The 22,025-nt window shown below is 59.0% G+C and overlaps 3 protein-coding genes across 3 annotated transcripts; 1 reads left to right on the plus strand and 2 right to left on the minus strand.

Moving 5' to 3' along the window:
* Positions 1-1,316: 1,316 nt before the first annotated feature.
* Positions 1,317-11,754, plus strand: BESB_068600 (putative calmodulin-binding carboxy-terminal kinesin-like family protein; the record flags this gene model as incomplete). Its single annotated transcript, XM_029365253.1, has 20 exons — positions 1,317-2,058; positions 2,229-2,534; positions 2,684-2,868; positions 3,272-3,349; positions 3,640-3,817; positions 4,504-5,069; positions 5,377-5,496; positions 5,951-6,038; positions 6,310-6,362; positions 6,650-6,829; positions 6,959-7,105; positions 7,300-7,413; positions 7,659-7,826; positions 8,313-8,363; positions 8,710-8,768; positions 9,363-9,543; positions 9,657-9,972; positions 10,479-10,565; positions 11,096-11,268; positions 11,536-11,754. The coding sequence occupies 20 exons, from the start codon at positions 1,317-1,319 to the stop codon at positions 11,752-11,754; spliced, it is 4,011 nt and encodes a 1,336-aa protein (XP_029218836.1).
* A 1,238-nt stretch (positions 11,755-12,992) lies between these two features.
* On the minus strand, positions 12,993-14,417 carry BESB_068610 (uncharacterized protein; the record flags this gene model as incomplete). Its single annotated transcript, XM_029365254.1, has 1 exon — positions 12,993-14,417. The coding sequence occupies one exon, from the start codon at positions 14,415-14,417 to the stop codon at positions 12,993-12,995; it is 1,425 nt and encodes a 474-aa protein (XP_029218837.1).
* A 23-nt stretch (positions 14,418-14,440) lies between these two features.
* BESB_068620 (uncharacterized protein) lies at positions 14,441-17,476 on the minus strand (the record flags this gene model as incomplete). The annotated part of the gene is made up of 1 exon (XM_029365255.1): positions 14,441-17,476. One exon carries the CDS (start codon positions 17,474-17,476, stop codon positions 14,441-14,443), a length of 3,036 nt encoding a protein of 1,011 aa, XP_029218838.1.
* Positions 17,477-22,025: the final 4,549 nt, after the last annotated feature.

A 22,025-nucleotide genomic window follows, 5' to 3' on the forward strand; every position in this document is an offset into this window, starting at 1 on the left:
GCTGCGGAAGGCGCCCAATTTTCAATTGATGGGGGTGTTTTCTGTTGCTAATAAGCTGTTTGTCACTACTTTTTCTGGGCAGTTTTCAGGAGCTCGGACTACAGTGACGTAGAACACTAACACTCGCTCAGGAGATCAGTACAGCATGCTGCCCAAACCCAACGGTGCATAAGTAATATTGCTGCGGAGATCCCCTCTTGGATGCCCACTCATGCCGTGACGCTTAGACTCGGCCAGAGTGGCGGCGTCGATCACAGAGCCTGTTCAGACCGCAAATAACCGGCAAGGACAGCCGTTCCCCCGGCAAAGAAGGCGAATGTGAAACCTTTTCAGCCCACTCATTTCCAGAACGCGAGGCAATTACGCTAACAGCTTTGAGTTCAAAAGCGGACATCAGAGCGCCTGCGTGCAGGCAGAACGTCAGAATGGAAAACGACGGATCGGGGGAAACGGCATCAAGGTGAGACCCCTCGCCTCCTTGACGCCGCGTTTCTTTTGAGCACGGATCCACACAAACGCACAACAACGCTCTAGCCATATCACGAACACAAACTGACAGGAAGGCTTTTGCTTTTCTGTCACCGCCTGTAAACGCGTGCGATGCGTTGTTCTACGAGAACTGGCGATGGCCACGTAGCCGAAGATCAAGTCGGAGGACCAGCAGAGGCACAGGTAAACTTGTTCCCGCGATCTTCAGTCGGAGGTTCACGATAGGAGGCTCGCAGTATCGTCCAGAAAATGAGATGCCCTCCGAGAATCTTTCAAAATAGAAGGAGTGGGGCTGGGACACGGTACACACAGTTGCGTAGTCCCTTTTTCCTCTCGCCTGCTCATCTCCACCGCTGCCGCTGTAACCACAGTCCTGCTGTCAAAATGAACCAACACCTTTTATGGAATCTGATGAACGACCACTTTGGCGCTTTAAGCAAGCGTTAGAAGCACCCCTCGTCGCCAATTCTGCTTACCAAAAATGGCCCACTTGGACGTCATATTTATCCCAGCAGTTTAACGAAGTAACCACTGGATCTTACCCATTTACAGTTTCATAATAGGCACTCTCGTTCCGATACGTTGTTCTGCAAGTGGGGCTTCTTCGTCCCTCCCTGTCCTATGCGGCGCGGCAGGAAGACCTCTCGGGAGATACAGCCACAGCCACGAAAGGCAGGCGAGTGTCTTTCGCTCAGGCCGACTCGCAGCCAGGCGGCGATGAACAGCGGCGGCCATTAGTGAGAGAATGCACGCCGCCACCGGAAACAGCGTTTGCTTCGCTGGAGGAGGGTGTGCCAGCTTCTACAGATCAGACTGAATTAAACCGAATGACTGAGTTTGAGGCAGGAGAGCGCGACGAAGTCATGCCGGTTGCCGCGTCGGCAGGTCATTCTCTCCCAGCGGAAAATGACGCTGGAGACTCGGAACACGAGACAGCGGGCGGAGACAGTTTTTCAGAGTTCCCGAGGACGGCGGGCCGACAAGAAGAGCTACCGCGGGGCAACGAATATTCGCCTCCGCGAGAAGGTCAGGGTGAAACAGAGTCTCCGCCGGAGCGTCCTGCCGGGTTCTGCGGTGACGCGGTAGACAACGGAGACACCTTGAGATCCTCAAATGCCCGCAGGAGCCACGAGTTCACCGTGGGAGCTGAGCCAGGCGAAATGGGAAACGTTCCTTTAAGAGACAGCCGACAAAGTTCGGCTGTAGGGGAAGCGGCTGCTGCTGCTGACAATGGCGCAGCCGTCAGTGCCGAAGTCAGGCGACGCACAGGATTGGCACCCCAAACGGATGCCTCGTCTAGCACCAGACCATCGGCAGCACACTCCTCACGAGGGTCGCTTTCCCGAGGAGGCTCAGCAACTGGGGAGGCCGTTCCAGGGCGTGAAAAAAACCAACAAGGCTCCGGAAACAAGATCCAGCATCGCGTCGCGGTAGTTGAGCCCTTTTTGAGTGAGAAGGAACATGATGGGTTCGGGTTTTCAGACTGGGGATCTGCAGGCGCTTGGAACAACCAAGTAGAGATAAGGCGGGCTGAGGCTGCAGACTATGAGGAGGACCATGTGAACGCCAGTAAGAGAGAAATAACGCATCCGTCCTTCAATGGATCAAGAAAGCGTGCCGCGGAAAATGAGTCAAACACGACACGAATCCCGCCGTTCAGCACTTCTGGTGCTGATGGAGTCGGTCTGTTGTGTGCACCATCGCAGCTGCTGGTGAATGTTTGCATTCCTCCGCGCCAGTTCCAGGTCAAATACCTCAAGAGCGCAGCGAGAATCCAACGCCGACGCCCGAGCCTGCGACCAGCATCAGGCATGCGGAGTCTTCGCCTGAGCGAGGCAATGCCATAGGGGAAGGGGAGCTGAAGTCAGACGACGTCTCAGAAGTCAAGAGTCGCTCTTCGATCGCCTCGCTCACCGCGCAGCCGCAGCGTCCGCGCCCATCGGTGAAAGTCGTCGTCACGTCAGACATGGAGGAGAAGGAAAACCAAGCTTCAAAGAGACCGACTTTCTTCGAATCTCTTCTGCAGGATCGCGACATTAACTATGGTACCGCACAGTGGAGACGGCGTTTCGCCCTCCGGCGCTGAGCGATTCGCGCCGGTAAATGCCACTCCGCAGCGATGCTTTGTAACCCGTTGCAGCTATAACTGTGTTCGATGCGAGTGCGCGGACTGCTGCTGATTCCTTTGCCCCAGGCGTCGATATCGGCAGACTCGACAAACTCCGAGTGGTGTCGTTTTCCGGCGGGCGCGTTTTCGACGCCGTAGAACTGGAGGAAAGCGGCATCATCGTGAAGGACCAGAAGCGGTTCGTGCCGTTTGACCGGTTGAGAGAGTTCGTCCAAGTAATTGTCAACGACATGGAAAAGATGAAAAGACAGGTGCGTCTGCCACCACTCGAATTCTCAACCCCTCTCCCAACCCCCCGTTAGACAAACAGTCGCAGAGGCTCAAAGGCGTGCGTCGTCTTCGAAGCGACGCTCTCAGAGAATGGGGTCATCCTTGTCTCACGCCGCAAATGCTTCAGCACTGTTGCTATAATTTCTGCACACTGCAGATCGCGATACACCGCAGAGTGCGACAGGCGTGGAAGCTGGCTGTAGTCTGTCGTCTTTTCTGGTGACTAGCGTGTCTTTCCTTTGTCCCCCCCCCCCCCGCCCCATCGTCGCGTACGGAGGACGCATCATCTCTTAGTCCGTCGCAGCAGCGATTTGACACGAATCATCGCAGCCAACAAACCCAGTGAAGGCAGTGTCTTGGTTTTCCTGTGGCTGTGTGTCGCAGAGCATCGACGCCATAACTGAGATGGAGTGGAATTTCCGCATTCTAGATCAAAAGATGAAAAAACGGTGCGAGTTTCAGGTGAGCTGTGGCCGCATGTGACGAGGGAAATGCAGCCGCCTACACAGTCTCCTCAGCACTCCCTGGCGTGCGTCAGCGCGCCCGACGCCGAGGTGCTGCACGTTCTCTCTCGCCCTCTCAGTCACGGTTAATTCATCCTTGTGAGATGCCTGCTCCTAACACGAAACTGCTCGACAGAAACAAATCTCTCGAGGCTGACGAGGGGGGGGGGCACGAGGAAGCGCGAGAGAAGACGCTTCACGTAGAGGATCTCACCATCGCTGTCGCCTTCTTCCCACGTTTTTCTCCAGGTCAATGAAGTCAAGAGAAGGGCCCTGAGCAAGCTGTCCCTGCTGAAGACGAAAGTGCTGGAGCATAAGGCTCAGATGGAATATTTCGAAAACCAGTATAAAGAGTTGAAGGAAAGTTTTGACGCGAGACTGCAGGAGTTCAAGGAACAGATGCCAAGAGATATGCAGGAACTCGACGGTAGGACACGAGGAAGCCTCCAGTTTTTCCGCAGCCGAAACCGGGTGACGCCGCTTCGCCGCTTGCACGGTTCCGATCTGGGAGGAGGCTACGCGATTTAAAGAGCCTAACGAGAGGAGATGGAATCTGCTGTCAAGAACGATGCAGTGCGTCCTGTGTCGAACGTTACGCTGAGAGAATCCCTGGCGGTGCCTGAGTCGCGAATTCTCTGCACACGAATCCTGTGTTGTTTTTTACGACGTGAGCGCTGTTTTGCGTCCCGCGCGGGGCTTTTCATTAACACAATAGTCACCCCCTCGCGCCTATGCCTCTCAGTTTTTGTGCCTCACTCACACGGCAGCTTGCCCCCTCCGCCCCCCTCCGCCCCCACCCCCAGGGTGGATTTCCTGATACGGGCGAATGCATGCATTCTCTGGTATAGGCTTTCGAGTTGCGGTAAACTCGCGCAGCCGCATGGATCCAGCGGAGTGTTGTGCGGAGAGTGAAGATAGCATAAACCCTGAACAGCCCAACCCGCGTCGTTGGCACTGCTGTCCGTTCCACGGAAGAAACGACAGCATCGCGCCATCTATCTCAGTGAGACCCTCCAGGGAGGCACGAAGGGACGGAGGGGTTTTCTAGGACTCTCGGCGGCCGCTTCTTCACGGTTCTAACTCTGTGTGTGTGGCTCGCTCGCTGGGATGCAGCTCACTGGATGGAGAGGCTGGGAGAGCTGCAGCGAGTGCTGGACGCGACTCGAGAGGAGTTGAGGGCGAGTCACCGAGCCCAGCGAGAAGTGGGCGAGAAGATGAAGCGGCTCATGGACGAAATAGTGCGCGCAGAGACCGAGCCCTTCGATGCGTCTGTCAACAGCGTCTTGGCTGCGAAGATGGGCGATCTCCTCATCATGGTGCGCCTGCTGATTAGCGACAGCTCTCGGGAGCAAGTTGCCCTTTTCCTCCAGCAGCTGACCAGCCAAGTCGTCGCAGACTACCAGGAGAAGCGGGCAGGGACGCTCGAGCACGAAAACGCGGTGCTGAAGGACGCGTGCGGCCCAGAGATGCAGACGCTCATCGAAAAATACGAAAAGGAGATCGCAGACCTGCAGCAAGCCTGCGAGGCGGCTCAAGCGTCCGCCACCCTCGGCGGAGAAGCAAGCCCCAATCCTGCAGAAGTGCAGCGACTTCAGAACGAGCTCACCGTCCTGCGCGCTGAAAACATGATTCTCCGGAGACGAGCTGCCGGCGGCGACGCGGCGGGGGATGCCTCTCCAGTGAGAAAAGGGCGCTACGAGCTAGCCTGCCGCGGTGTTTCCTGTCGTGGCGTTGCTCTTCAAAGGAGCTGTTGCCGCGGGCCTTGGGCTCTGCCTCTCGCACATTCGATGCTGGGCGGGCGCTAACTACCCGGGGCGGCGGAGGAGACACATCTCTCGCCTTTAGCCCCGTTCATGCACGCGGCTCCTGTAGAGCTGTGTCTCCCACTGAAGCCTCCGAGTCGTCGTTTTCTCTCTGTTAACAAGAGTGACAACAGGAGTCCGTATCTGATGCCTAGAACCTAGCTGCGTGTGCGCATGTGAGCAGCTTCAAGACGAGACGCCCGCCGACAGCGGCGGCGCGGATCCTCTGATCATCCAAGATTTATCGCGCACGATCGAGGAACTGGAGAGACAAGTTCAGTCCCTTAAGAGTGAGAACGAACAGGTAAAAATTTTCTTTCACCGTTAAAATGAGTGAGAAGAGGAATTCCGACATGCCTGTCGGCCGCGCGAATAGTGCGAGCCCCCTGCAGCCGCGAGAGAGCTAAGATCATAGAGGAGCGTCCACGAGCCAGATCGAGAAGCAAACATAGATCGTGTCTGAGATACTACACCGAAAGCGGCTTCCTGTGTACCTTATTAGTCAGTTGGTCAAATTTCCTTGCACACGGCTTATGTTTTGATGGATGTGTCGCACCCAGATAAGTCCATGAGCCGAGCTGTAACTCTGGAGGAACTGATGTTGCGAGGGCGTCAGAAGCTCAAGTCTCGAGTGTGCCGCGTCCGCAGCCTCGCCTGTGGAAAGCGCCTCTTTAGTTTCTGCGCAGCCGTCTAGGGAGACTGCACTTTACCGACCATGACGTGTGTGTCCCGCCGGGGGAACTGCATCCGCGACTCAGCTACAAACTCAGCTGGTCACAATCGAAGAGGAGAAGGAGAAAGGCGGAGGCGCAGCTATCGCGCAAGACGCGGCCGTCGCCAAGGCCGGTAAGGGAGAAAGAGACTTCGTCCCGTCTCTCCAGGCGCACCCGGCTGCGAGGAGTCCCCGGGGCGACCTCGCCCAGACTTAGAAGACAGAGGACGGCCCCCCTCTCACGCTCTCTCCTCGCTACTCGGTTGGCTGCCCCGCTTCGAAACTTCCACGCTCTTAGATTTAGAGACTCTATTCGAAGGACCTTCCGGCGATACAGCATGAGAACAATCATGACGCTGCCTCATACGCGACGATCTGCTGCGGCCTCTGCGTGGTGCCTCGCAGGGGGCGGAGCTGCCGCAAAGATGGTGCAGCAGCTGCAGCAGAAAAACAAAGTGGTAAGCGGCGTGACATCGAACCCGAGACCTGCAGCGTATTGGTCTCACCGGCTGCCGGCGCATGCGCTTCTATCCTAGACTGGCGACCTGCGACTCGAGCCCCTGAGTTCCTGTTGCCTCGCCTCGAGCGCATGTGCGTGCTAAACGCTCAAACCTAAACTCTATTTCTGCTTCGCGCGAGCAGAGAAAGATTCGCCTGCGGCCAGGCATCCTTCGTCCCGAGAGACCTTGCCGGTGTCGCCTGACTGGCTGTAGACTCCCCGTTCCTGTGCTGCTTCGAACCTCAGCTCGAGTCTCAAGTCGAGCCCATGAAGAAGCGGATTCGAGAGCTGGAGATGGCGCAGAAGCGCGCTGGAGGCGACGACGATCACAAGATGAAGGAGCTGGAGATGAAACTCAAAGACGCGGAGGCTGAAAATCGCAAGCAGCAGAAACAGTTCGAGCTTGAGCTATCTAAAAGCACCAAGGTACGGACCCCCACGACACCCCCCAGCCCATCTGAAGCCTCCCCAGGAGAGCTGAGGAATGACCTCGACAAATTCCCTACACCTTGAACTAGGCACTTGTGCGTGGATGCGCTTTGCGATTGGCGCCAGGGAACCGGAATGGAACTGAAAAAACTCGAAAACCAAGTGCAAAAGTTGACTGAGCGCGCAGTGAACGCTGAGACGACCCTGGAGGCCACGGATAAGCAGCTGAAAGACACCTTGAAGGAGAGAGACGGTTTGAAGAAAGATGCGGAGGTGCGATGCGACGATTCTCTCCATGCCACTAAGGCGCGTGGGGGAGTGGGGGAAGAGAGAGAGAGGACGGAGGGGAGTGGCGCCTTGAAGGCGCTCTGCGGGGCGAAGCTGAATGATTCATGTTGACGCTCGCGCGGACTTAAGGCTGCGCGCATGTCAACCTCCTCCGGCGTGAGCGCTGCGCCTGTCTGTAGGACATGAAAAAGCAAATGGGCGCCGCGCAACTCATCGCCGCGGAAGTAGAGACGCTGCGAGCCGAGACGAAAGGTCAGAAGGCCAAGCTGACTGAGCTCGAGGAAAGCTACAAAGTAAGGTCCCCAGGTTCTCCATCGATTCTACGCTGGATAGCGATACGGCCTTGCTTCGCATGAGGCAGCTGAGACCGCGCGCCAGTCCCCAATGGCCTGTAGTGCCTACCATTTAAAACGCCTGGCTGTGGAACCTATCCTAGATCTGACTGGCGGCGCCCTCCCAGCCTTTCCACCTCCAGGCGCCGTTCCCGCGTCTGTCTCCCTGTCCTATGGCGTGCCTCGCATGCGGATGGCGGAAACAGCAAGAGAAGTTTTTGAGGAAGAAGTACTACAACGAAATCGAAGACATGAAGGGCAAGATTCGCGTCTACTGCAGAGTCCGCCCGATGGCCAAGTACGAGATCGAGAAGCAGTGCAAGCAATCTGTGTTCCCGGTCGACGAGTACTCTGTCAAGGTGCTCACATCCAAGGTAGGAAAGCTGCGCGGAGCGGCGACTTCTTGTCGTTTATATGAATCTATCAACGCTCGTTGATGCTAGCTACTTATAATTTGAAAAAAGTAAAAAGCTGATAAATAGTCCTGTCTCAGAGATGGTCACGGGGTACCGCGGTCTGTCTCCTCCGCCTTGCACGCCGCACGCATGCGCGTCGCTGAGGATCTGCCTGAGCAAATGCATGGAAATACCCACGAGCAGATGCAGCAGAAGAGTTGCTTTCCTTCTTCGTCTGCGAGAGGTGAACGCTTCTTCTCCTGCCCCTTGCAAATTCTATTCGGAGAGACGGCCGAGGCAGACTACCCCAAGGCCCAGGCAGAGACTTCGTCTCAAGCCCTGCAACTCCTCTGCTCATCTCCAGTGAAAAAACGCTCCTCTCTACGGACGCGAGAGTGTGACGGTCTTTTCTCTCGCCCTCGTCGGCTGACTGCGTTCGTGCGCGCCTCTGTCGGTCATCTACAGGGCGAGAAAGAATTCATGTACGACAGGACTTTCCCGCCGGACTGCACGCAGGTAGGCGCCGAGACCTTATCCGCGCGGCGCCAGCGCACGCAACGCGTTACGCATAAGGACGCACCGGAACGAAAGGGGGGTGTCCTTCTTTTCCACTCAGCGGACGGTGCCCGTTTGCGACCAAGCCCCCGCCGTCGAGACGCAAGACGCGTGAGGGGGGGGGACTCTTCAGGCGTCACCTGCTTGTCGCAGAGCGCGCCGGCCGCAGCCTCCAGCACATCGGCGGAGGAGGGGCGGCGAGGGCAGTGGTGCGGTGGTCGGGGGAGGCCGTTGAGAGCCTGTCAGGCCACGCATGCAGCTCGCCCACGGCACGCCGCGCCTCTTGTGCTCGGCTGCTGTCTCTCAGGAGGACGTTTACGAAGACACGCAGCGCTTGATTCAGTCGGTCATCGACGGCTTCAACGTGTGAGTGCCCTTCCTCCTCCGCGCGCGTACGCACGAACCTGCGACGCTTCAAAAGAACACGCAGCTCGCGAGGGCAGTCAACCTCGCCGCGCAGCTTCTCGCGCTTCCAACGGCAGGGGACACACTTTCCGCTGGCAATGGAGATCCCAGAGAACACACGAATGATGCCCGACAGGCGCGCCACCGTATCCCTGCATCCTTATTCACGGCGCTAATGAACCGGAGGCGCCGCCTCGACGCATATGCAGAAGCGTTGAGCCGAGAGAGATCCTCCTCTTGCGTCTTCTCTCCGTTGGCGTCGAGAAGGATCCGCAACAGTGAACTGCGTGGTTTGGGCGCCGCCATGAAGACGCCGTTGTATTCCACGCCTGTATGCCAGTAGTGCAGCGCAGAAGCTTCACAGCGGCACACTCTTTCTTCCGTCCTGGCGTGTCATCGCCGTCATGGGATGCGCGCGTCACACGATGGCAGCCTCCGGCTAAAGGGATGGAGCTGCTTGTACCGCGGAAGCAGGAAGATCGCCAGAGTCGATCCCATTCGTGGCTCGAACCGTCGACTTTAGCGGGAGATGGCGGGCGGTTTTCGGTCGTGCAGGTGCATCTTCGCGTACGGGCAGACGGGCTCGGGGAAGACGTTTACGATTCAGGGGGGTGTTGGCAAGCCGGGGATTGCACCTCGCGCGATCAACGATTTGTTCGACACGCTGAATTCCTTCGAAAAAGGCAAATTCAAATACGAAGCGGAAGTCTATCTGTGCGAGCTGTACAACAACCAGGTAGGCCATCGTCCCTCCCTCTTCGCGGATTTTGGTTGTCTCAGAGGCCCCCTTGAGTCACCATAGACTCCTCCAGACACCCTCGCGCGGCTGCTGTCGCTGGTTGTGCGCAGTTGATTGACTTGCTCTTGCCTGAGGACAAGAAGAAGTCTCCGCCGGCGCTGGAGATCAAGAAAGACGCGAGCGGGATGGTGATGATCGCCGGCATCACGATGAAGAAGGTGGCGGACAAGGAGACGCTCGCGAAGACGTTTGCCTGGGGCCTCGAGGCGCGGCACGTCAGCGGCACCGCCATGAACGCAGAGTCCTCGCGCTCCCACCTCATCTTCTCCATCGTCGTGCGCGTCGAGGACTTCGTCGCTGGAAAACGCACAACCGGCAAACTCTCGTTGATTGACCTCGCCGGCTCAGAAAGAGTTAGCAAAAGCGGTAGGAAAAGCCCTATCTTGCAACGCGTGTCCGTGCATGCACTAGGCTGAGGGCATCCCCGCCGCTTGCCTGGCGAAAGTAGCTTGCCCTTCAAGAGGACACAGACAAAGCGCGGCTCAGGAGCGCGCCAGCTTGCCAGACAGCCGCGTCGGGTCAGCCAAACTGAGCCGCACCGCGTCCGGGCCGCTTCCTCTCAAACGCGACGAAGCATTCACACATGCTTTGACGGCAAGATGCACATGCCACGTAGAGAGCCATGCGCGCCTCTCTGCACTCCAGCTCGCCTTGCGAGGTCCCGGTAGAGTACGCATGCGTTCCTCCGCATGAGGTTTGGGTTCTGCGTCTCATCGTGCTCATCGCGTCGCTCGGCTGGGAACTTGGGCACCGCAGAGTCCGCTGAATTCTAGGCTTTCGGACACGTCTACGCAGGTGCCTTGTGGACTTCGCATGGAAGGAGAATCGAACCGACGCTGCTTGTTGGGCGGGCGCTGTCTGGTGTGCCTCAGGCGTGACGAAAGAGAGGCTCATCGAAGCAAAGGAAATCAACAAGAGCTTGTCTGCCCTCGGCGATGTGATCTCCGCGCTGTCTTCCGGTAGGGCGAGTTGTCACGCGCTCAGGGGCCACCTCACCTCGCCTCTTTCGACTATTAACCGTTGCCTCTGTAGAGGCGAAACACGCGATAATCCACAGAAAGATAGACACGCATTCTCCCGCGCATTCTACGGAGCCTTGTGTGCGTTCTACGAAGCCTTGCGTGCGTTCTACGGAGCCTCGCGTGCGTTCTACGGAGCCTTGCGTGCGTTCTACGGAGCCTTGCGTGCGTTCTACGGAGCCTTGCGTGCGTTCTACGGAGCCTTGCGTGCGTCCACGTGCGATCTAAAAAGTGAAAAATATGGGCAGAGCTGTATTGTAACGCCGACGCAGTGGTGCATCCTTGCGGTCTCAGCTGGCTTTCACTATTTGCAGTTAGAGAGACTGTCTGCAAAGGACAATCGTCCCCATCATCTCCAAAAGCGTCTGCGTGTTTTAGGCCCGTCTGTTTTCCCCCACGGCCTTCAGAGCTCGACAGTTCCTTCGAGAACCGTCTGTTTGATTCGTGTGGGCTTGGTGCTTGCGTCGCAGGGGAGGCCTTCGTCCCCTACCGAAACCACAAGCTGACGCAGGTGATGAGCGACTCCCTTGGCGGGTCGGCGAAGACGCTCATGTTTGTTAACATATCCCCGGCCGACTACAACACCGACGAAACTGTGACGTCGCTCATGTATGCTTCTCGCGTCAAGCTCATCACAAACGATGTGAGTCCCCGAAACGGCCGCGTCCACCGAGTCTCAAGATTCCACACGCGGCATTTTTTCCTCGATTCTAGAGTTCTAGGGAGGACTCACTGAGCTGCAAACACGCGGAATGACCGTGCCTGGCGGCTGCGCATGCGCTCATGTGCATGCGTGAGCGGCCACTTTCCATAGAGTCTACGCATGCACTGCTCTCTCTTTCTGTATGAATATACATATATATGTTTAAATACATGTATATTCGACACCCGATTTTCGTGCGACCCGCAGGCCTCGAAACTAGTTGAGTCGAAGCAACTGGCAGCGCTGAAGGACAAGGTCAAGCTGTTGAAGCGCGCGGTGGAGAAACTAAAGAAGGGCGAAGATATATCCGACCTTGAAAAACAATTCAGCGAGACTGCGGAAGCGCCCACTCCGGAGCCTGAGGGCCCGCCGCCTGAAGAGAAAGACGAAGACTTCGAGGAGCCTCCAGACCTGCCGGCCGACTAAGATCCTGAGCGAGCCTCGCTCTGTGTGTAAAGGCTCTTTAGATGGATTCGTCTGCCTCCCCCAGAGAGCGCGAGTTTTTGAAAACACTTTCCTACTCGCGATCGCCCCTGAAGCGACATGTCGCCGGCTGCTGTGCCTCACCATTCATAGTCTGCTCAATCGTCTACAAACCGGCCTGTTACTTCCTCAGGAAGGCCGGGATTCAGGATTCATCCCAAGAGACTGGCGACACGAGTTTACGTCCCGCTGCGTTTTTGCCTCTCCTGGAAAGTCGCAGGCCTTGCAGAAAGCGGCGTGGAGCGAGTACCGTTTGTAATAAATAGTGAATCTCAGCTCGGCATGGCGGCGAAAACACCATGTTGAGCCTCCACTTCTGCAGATGCCCGGTTTCCTAACTGTTTGCGGCTTCGTGCGAAACAATTCGCCACTGCATTTCTGTGTTTGTCGGCGGACTCGTGCTGTCATCCCGTGGCCTCGACTGGCTCACTCGAATCTTGCTGACTACACCGCCGTTGGAAAACAACGAGAAGGCAAAAGTGCGCTATGGAAGCTCCTGCCCAGCCTTTCTGGTTCGCTAACAACACTCGTGGGAGCGCCGCTGCGCCTCCACTAAAACCAGATTCGTTTTCAAAAGAGAAAACATCGATACACACGGTACAGGCGGACACGGAGTTTCTAGAGCACGTAACTGAAAAAAACGACCCAAGGGAAGCGAGGGGAGGGGGCTGTTCCTTCGCTTCTCTGGACACGCGTCGGACTGACAGCCCACGGAGCAAAATCCTGCTACAAGAAGGTACAACAAAAACAAGTGACACAGCCAGAAACCGCTTTTGTAGAGTCTCCCTGCGAGCGCATCCTGGGGGGAACAAAGACATGTGTGCCGCAGGTCGCCCAGAATGATTCCGTGTCGGCTCGTCCAGAAAAGGCGGGCTGTCTACCAGGCACCGACTTCGTTCAGCACTGAAAATCAAGCTTCGCACATGCAGGGTTCAGAAGCCACAAACTGCCTGAACTGCGCATAGCACCTCACTGGCGCCTCCCACAAAAACCAGATATTTTCCCACCGCCCCACAGTGAAGGCCCTCCACGCAGAAGCACGAGATGCGCAAAACGTGAGACGAGGCATCGCGAGTGACTGGCTCTAACCAGTCAACGCCCGTCTCGCTCAGGCCCGAACGGGGGAAGGTCGTCTATTGCATGCCCTTTTCTAAACTTCTTCACCCCTCCCGTGGCGTCGGTTAACACGCTCTCCTGTTTCGATTGAGAAAGAGGAGCTGATCCACCAGCGGGCCGCTGAGCCGCGCGCGCTTCTCCTCCAAGTCGCCCGCAGCGAGGGAGCCCGCCGGAACCACGAGGAGCGTGAGCGCGAGCCGAGCCAGCCGCGGAAACTGCACTCCGTTGATCTTCCACCACTGCAAAATAGACAGGCCCTCCATATGGCGGCTGCGCACGCAGCTCGCGTCGAGGTACCGGCCGATCTCCTCGTCAGCGGCTTCCCCTTCTTCCTCTTCGGTATGTTCTGCTCCCCCCTGCCCGCCAGGGCCTCCGTCGACTCCGGCAGCCGCGGGCTGGAAGCGCACTTCCTCCTCTCCCTCGTACAGAATCGCGTAGAAATCCAAGAGCCTGCGTTTCTTGGCTTGCTGCGCAGCGAGGGCGACCGCTAGCTGCATGCTTCCGGCGCCCGCCGCCTCGTTCCCTCCGCCCCCTGCGAGGTGTCTCTGCCCCTTCTGACCTCTCCCGCCGCCAGGGGTCGTCGCGCCGCCTCCTCCGCCGTTCCCTCCAGAGCCCGCTGCAGGCGTCCGCTGCCGAGGCAACTCGAGACTCCCCACACCGTGGCCTGCGACGGGCGGAGAAGACGCGGTGCCGCTCGTCGCCCCTGCGGCCGCAGCCGGCACAAGCCCTGCAGAAGCCGCGCCGTTCGCAGACGCCACGGCCCCCGCGGCTGCGCCGGCAAGCGCTGGAAAGGCCGGCGAGGAGCTGGGATCTCCCGGCTGCGGCGCGTTGGACACTGGAGAGCCGTTTGTTGCACCCAGCCAAGCTCCGGGTGAAACTGCGAATACTCCACTGTGCCCCCCTGCGGCAGCCGCTAACGCCGCACTCTTAGGCCTGCCTCCTGCGTCGGGGGACTCGCCAGACAACGCGCCATTCAGAGTCGCAGGCGCCTCCGCCCCTGCGGCAGCGAACGGCGCCTGCGAGCATGGCGGGCGCGCACGCTCCTGGGCCCCGACCGCCCCCCCAACGGGCGGCGCGGGGGGGACGGGCGGCCGCTCGCGGGTGTTTCTGAGCGCCTGCCGAAGAAAGGCGACTTTCCACTCGCGGTCTCGATCTACCATGTGTTTGAAGCGGAGATCTAGAAGCGTGGCTGTGAGGAAGATCTCGTGCTCAGATTCGGCGAACCGGCGCTCGAGGGCGCCAAGCAATTTTGAGCGAAGCGCATGCATCGGTGCCGTGAGGCTCGGCCGCACGCACAGGCGCTTCAGAGCCCTCAACGTGGGGAACACGAGGGAGATGGTGCTTTGATCGGAGTCAGACAGGACGTCCGCGGCGTCTTTGAACGTCCGGAGGAAAACGACCAGCTCCGCCAGCAGCTGCTGCTCTTCCTCTGTGAGAAGGTCTTCGCTTCCACTGTCGCGGAGGGCGTGGCTCAGTGCGTGGCCTTGCATTTCGTTCACAACGGACAACAGCTTCAGCACGTGCCTCCAACCGACCGACGCACAGAGATCTCCGACCGCAACCGCTCCCCCGTCGGGCTCCGCAGCCGAGGCGACCCCGCCTGCCGCTCTCCCTTCGGGGGCATCGGCGTCCTCGCCTGCAAGCGCCGCCGCCGACCCTTGAGCGCCCTCGAGGCGTCCTCTGCCGCCCCCGCGGCCGTCCCTTCTGCAGCGCCAATCGAAGAGCGCTTCGCACGCCGCCACTTCTTCCGCCGCTTGCCTGGCGAGCTCCAGCCACTCCGCAGGATCGCCGCTGACTCCTGCGGCAGACCACGGAAACAGTGAGACCCCCTGATGGTGACCTGTCCCCGCCCCCTCTGCGCTGCGCGCGGCTGCGCCCAGCGGCGAACTCGCGCGCAAGATGACGGGATTCGCGGAGCCCGCCGCCGCCGGCGCCCCGGCCCCCCCCCAGCCTGGCCGCCGCTGGCGCCGAGTTCGAACTGAGGAGAGTCGACGCCAGCTGCTGAGCTGCCGCCCGCGCCCGCAGCATTCGCGAGTCCTGCAGCAGCGCCCCCCGTCGAGCCCAGCCCGCTGCCACCGGCGTCGAGGCGCAGACACCACCGCTCCACAGTTGCGCGACACTTTGCGACAATCTCCACGACTTCCGGAACCGCGCCCACCGCATCCCGACAGACGCAGAGATTCAGCGTCGTGAGGAAGCAGTCCACTGGGCGCCACCCGAGCCTCTCGACGGCGCTCCGGAGCGCGGGCGAGCCGGCAAAAAACGCGACTACGTAGCACGGCGGCTTGAACAGGCCCCACTCGTTTTGGAGGCCGCGCAAGTGGTGCAGAAGCGCCTCCGGCGAGGCGCTCAAGTCGAGCTCGCGGGTCGCCAACACGCGCGTGAGCAGGTCCTGATCACCCTTGCCGCCCACGCCGCCCGCCACTGCGGAGCGGTAGTGCGCTGACACCGTCACAAACAAGCCGACCTGCCTTCCGCGCCTCCTCCACAGATCCAGAGAGAGCGCCACAGAACCTGCTGTCGCCGCCCCACACGGTGGCTCAGCGCAACTCGGGAACGCAGGCAGAGATCCGCCTCCGCCCGCCCGGCAGAACGCCCCCGGGCCGCCCTTGCCCGCGCTGCCTGCTGAGGTGGCGGGATGGGACACACCCTGGGGCCGCGGCCGGCCGAGCGCCGCCGAGATTTCCCTCCGGAGCGCGTGCTTCAGGGTCGCGTATTCCTCCTGAATGAGACCCACGCACGCGGAGACATCCGGAAGACGATACTGCGGATCGAGAAAGTGAATGAGCTCCCGAAATCCCACACCCGTTACGAGAAACGGGTCGCGGAGGTCTTCAACGAAAAAGTTCAAAAGGTGCCGTGTCGCTTCGGCAGATCTTGCCGCCCCGCCCCCGGCTCCTCCGCGGAATCGCTCGCTCTCGCCCCCCATGCCTCCTCCGCTGCCGCAGAGTTCGCCGCACGCGGCGGCCGAGCCTGAGCCGGCGAGGCTCTGCTGACCCGCGCCGGCACTGCCTCCTCCCCCTGCGCCGCCCCGCGACCCCCCACGGCCTCCTGCGCCGGTCTTTGCGCCCCCCTTGCCGCCGCCACCGGCCCCTCCGCCGAAATTCGATCCCCCCAGGGCCCCGGCAGCCGCGCCCCCTGCGCCTGTCGAGGCGTGGCCCCCATTCTCTTGCTTTGAAGCCGCGGCGGGCGGCGTGATTTGGTGCATGCGCAGCAGGTGGTAGGCCAGCGACGAGGTGGAGGTGGACGTTTTGAATTTCACTCGGCACAGATTGCAAAGCACGGCATTCTCCTCCGCGTCGTCGCGCTTCATAATCGTAAAATACCGCCAGACAAACGACGTACGCGACTTCTCGACATCGCCGGTCGCCGGCACAAGTCCCGGTGCACCCGAGGACGATGACGCGCCAAGAGGCACAGCGGCCCCCAGCACGGCCCCAGCCATCGCGTGGTGCTGCTTGTTGTTGTTGATCACCGGAAGATGCGGAGAGGCAGGACCAGCCGCGCCTGCCGGGAGCCACGGACAAGCTGCTGCGCTCGACAAAGTCTGCGGCGCCGCAGGGGTTGCCGGTAGGGGGCTGGCGACCTCCGCCGCGGCTCCCGACACTACGGCGAGGCCTCTCCCGCAGCCGCTCGGGGGCGACGCGGGGAGTCCGCAGCTGAGCGGAAGCACCACGGCGGGAGGCGGGGAACAGGAAGACTCGGTGAGACCGGCAGGCACCGCAGATGCCGCGTCGCCGTCGAACTTCTCCACAAGGTGCCCCGGGCCGCCCGCACTTCCCATGCCGATGCACGGGGGCGCCAGGCCCCCGTCTGCGGCGCGAACCGCGGCGTGGAGCAGCGGCGAGATCGGCAGAGGCATGGGCGCGAGAGGAGGCAGGCCGTTTCGGGACGGCGAGACCGCTCGCCCCGACGCGTCGGGGCGAGCGGGCGCAGAAGGCGCCTCAGAAGCGGACGCGGGCGCTCCCCCCCCAGGCCTCACAGTCGCCTGCGGCCCTTGCGGGAGGCCCGACAACCCAGCCCCGAAGAACGGCAGATCTACGTCGAGGTTGCGTGTGGGCTCCTGAGTCGGGGGCGGCGGTTGCGTTTCGAGGGCGGGCGCCACAGAGTGGATAGCGGTCCCCGAGGGAACAAAGGAGAAGAGAGTCAACTGGGCGCCGCCTGCCGCTCCCTCGCTGCCGCCTTTGCTGCCGCCGGCCGGGCTCCGCGCGCCACACTCTTCGAGGGGCGATGAAGAGCGCGACGAGTTCGGCGCAGAACGCGCTGAGCATGTCAGACGACACGCCGACGCGAGGCACGGACCCGACGCGCAAGCGACTGGCGAAGCGGCCGGACGGCTGCCTCCACGCGACCGCGGCGAAGACGCGACCGCAGAGTCGGGCGCCGAAACGCGCCCGCGCTCAAAGGAGACAACGGCGGCGTGGCGAGGAGGAGGCGCGGAGACGCACGTGCCCGCCGGCCCCGGTACCAGGCTGGAGGTCGCAGTCTCGGCCGGCTGCACCGAAGGGGGTTTCACCGCTTCAGGCGCCAGAGGGCTGGAAGGCATCATCGCGCAAAAAGGCGTTCACTGACTGGAGTTTAAGATTTCGCCAATGAGGCACAGGAAGAGTGGCGCGGCTCGAGTCGGGTGCAATCCGTAGCCCCCAGGCAAGAGCCGCAGCTCCGTAGACCAGCGAACGTCGCTACGCACGCATCTTAATCCGATAAATGTCCCGTCAGTCAGCTTTCTCCTCGGAATAGAAGCCATGCAAGGACAGACGAACGAGGCATAGAACATCGAAAAAAGCTGCGTGACACGGAAACCCGAGAGTCCACGGGCGCGTCACCTCTCTGGGTTTCAAACGAGAGATGTGACACAAGGTGCCTCCTCTTCACAAAGGTGAGAAGACTTGGAAGAAATCTCTCAACGCCGCGAGCCGCCAGCCATATCCACCGGCCGGGCACTCTAGGGAGGGAGAAGGAAGCTAAACAAAACTTGCAGACGCAGCCTGCCTGGAAATCTTCCAGTAGTGGAGTCTCAAAAACGAGGAATGAAGGCTTCCTGTGCTAGCTGAAGAGAGGAATGCTGTGTCAACGCATCAGGACGTCGCAGCGAAGACCGGCAGCAAAGCGCCAGACGCGAGGAACTACGTGGCTGGATCCGCTTTCTGAGAAAGTCGCTTTCGCGAGGAGGGATGGACAGCTGACGAGGAGAAGAGCCGCAGAAGGTGGAAGTCCTTCCAAGACGAGGGACTCGAGGCAAAACGGTGAAGGGAAGAGATGCAAGATGAAACAGTTCGAATAGCTGCCCGTGGGGTGGACCGAAATCGCGCACAGGATGGTTCAGCGCGAGAAACAGAAACGGTCATTCCCCACGAAAATTGCAGCCAGAGAAGCGGAGAAGTGAAGCGCGCCGACGCACGGTTAGCCGGCCTTTCGCACGAAGAGTATGCGAGCTGAGATGCGCTACAGCAGGTAGAAGTCCAGTCACTCCAAGTCTCTCGAGAGGAGGGCCGCTGGACGCAGCCTGCTTACACCTGTAAGGAGAGAAGTCTGGCATGAAGACATTGCGTTGGATTTCTGAATCACCGATGATACAGCACGAAAGACACCGAGTAGATGCCTCGCAGGCGATGCCTCATTTCGTCGCGACGACGAGCGGGTTTCGGCTCTGCAGTATCCCACAGAGCCTTCGGATGCCGGCCGTTCAGAAAGAGGTACATGCCGTCGCGGTCGATCACACAGATCCTGCGTGTGGAAGTGCAGAAATCTTTACCACTGCTGCTGGATTCGTTGCACTGAAGGCATTCACCTGCTCTTTGGGAATGTACGGACGTTCCCGCACCTGAAATGTTGGTGTATGACACACAAATGCCCTTGACGACGTGTCAGAAGTAAACAAAAAGCCTTGAAGGAACGCCAGAGCAACGATGAATCGAAAGACGGCCACAATGAATGAGCAGGGAGAGGATGGAGGCGCACCCGCTGGAAAGGGAAGCCCTGAGGATGTCTTTACCGGGCCTCCAGCTGCAAACAGGACCCTCAACGAACAGGAATGCTAGCTTTGAGGAAAGAAACGACGAGCGAAGCCGCTTGAGGGAAACCGTTCACTGCAGAAAAGCTGGAGTTTGACTCAAACCCTGAAGTGCAGCACTAGTGGCAGAACTGAGTCAGCCAGTGGCGGACGAACTCAAGGCCACCACAAACACAAAGCCATGCATGCAGCGTTTCATGGACAGAGACACGGCTGACGCCGAAGGAAGCAGACACTCAGACACACAACTAGAAAAACTAGCAAAAAGGTAGATCCCCTGAAGAGCTGCAGAAGCATGCGGCAAGTTGCATCGTCAAAGAATTTAGGACAGGCGCAGCTCAGGTGTCGCCTTAAGCAGCTCGTTGCCGCAACAAAAAACGCGACAAGGACTAGCGGTCATGCCACATGAATCCACGAATGAAGATATGACGACAGGCTCAAAAGCAAACGAGGCGGGGGTCGTTTCCCCTTCTTCATTCTCGCCATGTAGCGCTCTAGCTCCTCTCACTCGACCCCGTTTTGCAACTGCGCCGATGATGCATATAGGAGGAGGGCAAGGGAGCGGCGCCGACGGTGCGCCTTAAGAGTTGATGGTGAGAATCCGGGCTGCTGCCACGAAGACCCTTTCATTGCTTTCATACCCGCATGCCCTCTCGCCTAAGTCAAAGGACAGAAGAATTGGCGTTCACAGCGGAGAAAAGAACTCGCCCCGTGTCGATTTTTTGCTTTGCGGCCATGGACGGGCTGCCATCGGCAGCTCTCTTCTGGCAGTTCTTGCTGTATTTCTGCCTTTAAACCCCGGCATACTGCTTCGATTGGGGTCTATCTATGCATCACAATGAATCCGTCAGTTTCAATGCTGTATGCATATGTAACGGAAGGACACGTTGTTCAAGGGGGCGGCCTCAAAGTTTGGTACGTCGTTCCGCACGCTCACTTAGGTTTTGCGTAGGCATCTATGGAACGCGACCCTGCAACTGCATTCTCATCTGTCTGGAAAGTGAGCCTTGCGTGGCCTGACAAGCATGGTAGGACTTCACTAGACGGCTACGGCGTGGAAGACCGCTTTTTCGCCGATTCTGTACACTTTCTTCATGGTCAGGTACTACTTCGATGTCTCCTAACGTCTCATAGCAATGCCAGTCGCAAATTGTTCTGTGGATCCCTGTTTCGCATCTGGTTCCCGCAGACACTTTAATGCAGCGCCGCCGAGTACGCAGGAGATGGTTTTTTTTTAGGTGTTTTGACCCTCGACTGGGCTGTATCAACGGGTAGTTCGCTGTGCTACAATCCTCACATTCCTCACATTATTCAGATTCGGGAAAGCGGGGCATGCCTTGGGAACTCCTTGACGTCGCAAACGCCGGATCCGCGGACTAATCCCACATGATACGGCCCACATTACATTCTGATTGGTATCAGTAAAGTTCTCGGTCAATGAAGTGCAGTGGCATATCAATTGGTTCCACCGTGACTCCCCAGCAGCAGCTCCCTTGTACGCAAATTTTGATCAACAGTGCGATCTTCCAAACTGAGCTGAGCACGGTTTCCGATTTGCGCACTATTTCGCTCCAATTCCCAACTACTCAAAATAATATGCAGGCCATGTTTTTGGGGTGTTGTGTTTTTCGGTGGACACGCTCTTAGTGAAGAAAATCCTCCCAACCTCACTCGGCCGGGACTGCGGGAAAGGACGGCATCAGGTTGCGAGCGCCAAGAAATACGCCCAGGCTTATGGCGCTTGCTCATACTCAATAAATATGAATAGCACAGCTGTGCTTACGAAGGAAAGATCTCGACCAGCACTTGAGTTCACCATGGAACTCTTTCTGGCAACCTGCGTATAGTGACGCCCGCGGAGTCGTTAGCTTGCCCGGCGCATGTCGACATTTAACGACCAAAGCGATTCCCCAGAAAGCTCTTCGCCCTGTTGACGACCAACGGTACCCATATTATGATTTCCGAAAGCAGAGAGTAGCCAGTTCAAACTCCTTCAATTCTGACAGCGGCGTGTCGTCTGTCACTGGAGGCGACAAAGGGGCGCGTCAAGCCGTGCAGTCGGGCTAGATAGCTTGCGTGCGCGAGTTTCTTGCCTCTGATACGTTACAGAGCGCTTGGCTCCAGCAGAAACCTCGATTTCTCTCTATATATACCGTCGTGAACATACAGGGCACACCCGCCGCAGCCATTTCCAATATCCGCACTCTGCTGTGTGGATAAGCCCTGGAGGTTGAGCCCGCCTTGAAGACACGCCGTCCGCCGACTAGCAAAATGAGTCGCGCAGCGGTCAATTCCTGGCGGAGCAGCGGGTTCGGCCTTGTCCGTGAGCGTTTTACAATGTAAGGTTTCCGGTTCTGGACGCGTTTCCACGGAAGACCTTTTGCCGATGACAAGAAATTCGTCTCAGTGCCATGGGTATCAGCTGTGGAGGTGAAGGCCCTCGGCACTTCCGGCTGCAGCGCAAGCCGGCGACATGGACGAGCTGCATTTCCTGCGTGGAGTGCGGGAAGGAGGGAAGGCGGTTTAGAAGATCAGATTCTGTTTTCCGTCGTCATGACGGAACCTTCGCATGACTGCAAAGCATTCAGCGGGTCGTCGTGAATGCTTAAACCCGCAAGCAACTCTTTGCGACAAGTTCCTTGCTCGGCGGCCGTTGCGCTGCAGCGTTTTTCCGCCAGGAGGGACAGCACTCAACTGGTAAGCGAATGCGCTCCCGCCGAGGGCTCTAGAGTCTTTATCGGGCTCTCTTTGACGTCCCCTGCAGATTTTGATTCCTAGCCAGATCGTGGCAAACTCGAAAACAAAGTGTCGAATACCGAGACACCCTGGTGTTGAATTTCCTCAGCTCCACAGCCAGCGACTTCCGCGCGGCAGCATGGTTGGTTCAAGCGTCACACCGCGTCGAGACTGCCCGTGGCGCCAATTAACCCCTCGTCGTGTATTTTCAAAATTTGCTTGCCCAAAGCCTGCGCGGATGAGAGCTAGGCGACTCTGCAGGTGAAGCTGATCCTTGCGTTTGTTTGGCTGGCGTCGCAAACCCGGCCCTGCTCTTCGACGTGCAACAGGAGCCTTGTCTTGTGCCAGG

Source organism: Besnoitia besnoiti, chromosome VI, assembly GCF_002563875.1.
Source record: "Besnoitia besnoiti strain Bb-Ger1 chromosome VI, whole genome shotgun sequence".
NCBI lineage: Eukaryota > Apicomplexa > Conoidasida > Eucoccidiorida > Sarcocystidae > Besnoitia > Besnoitia besnoiti.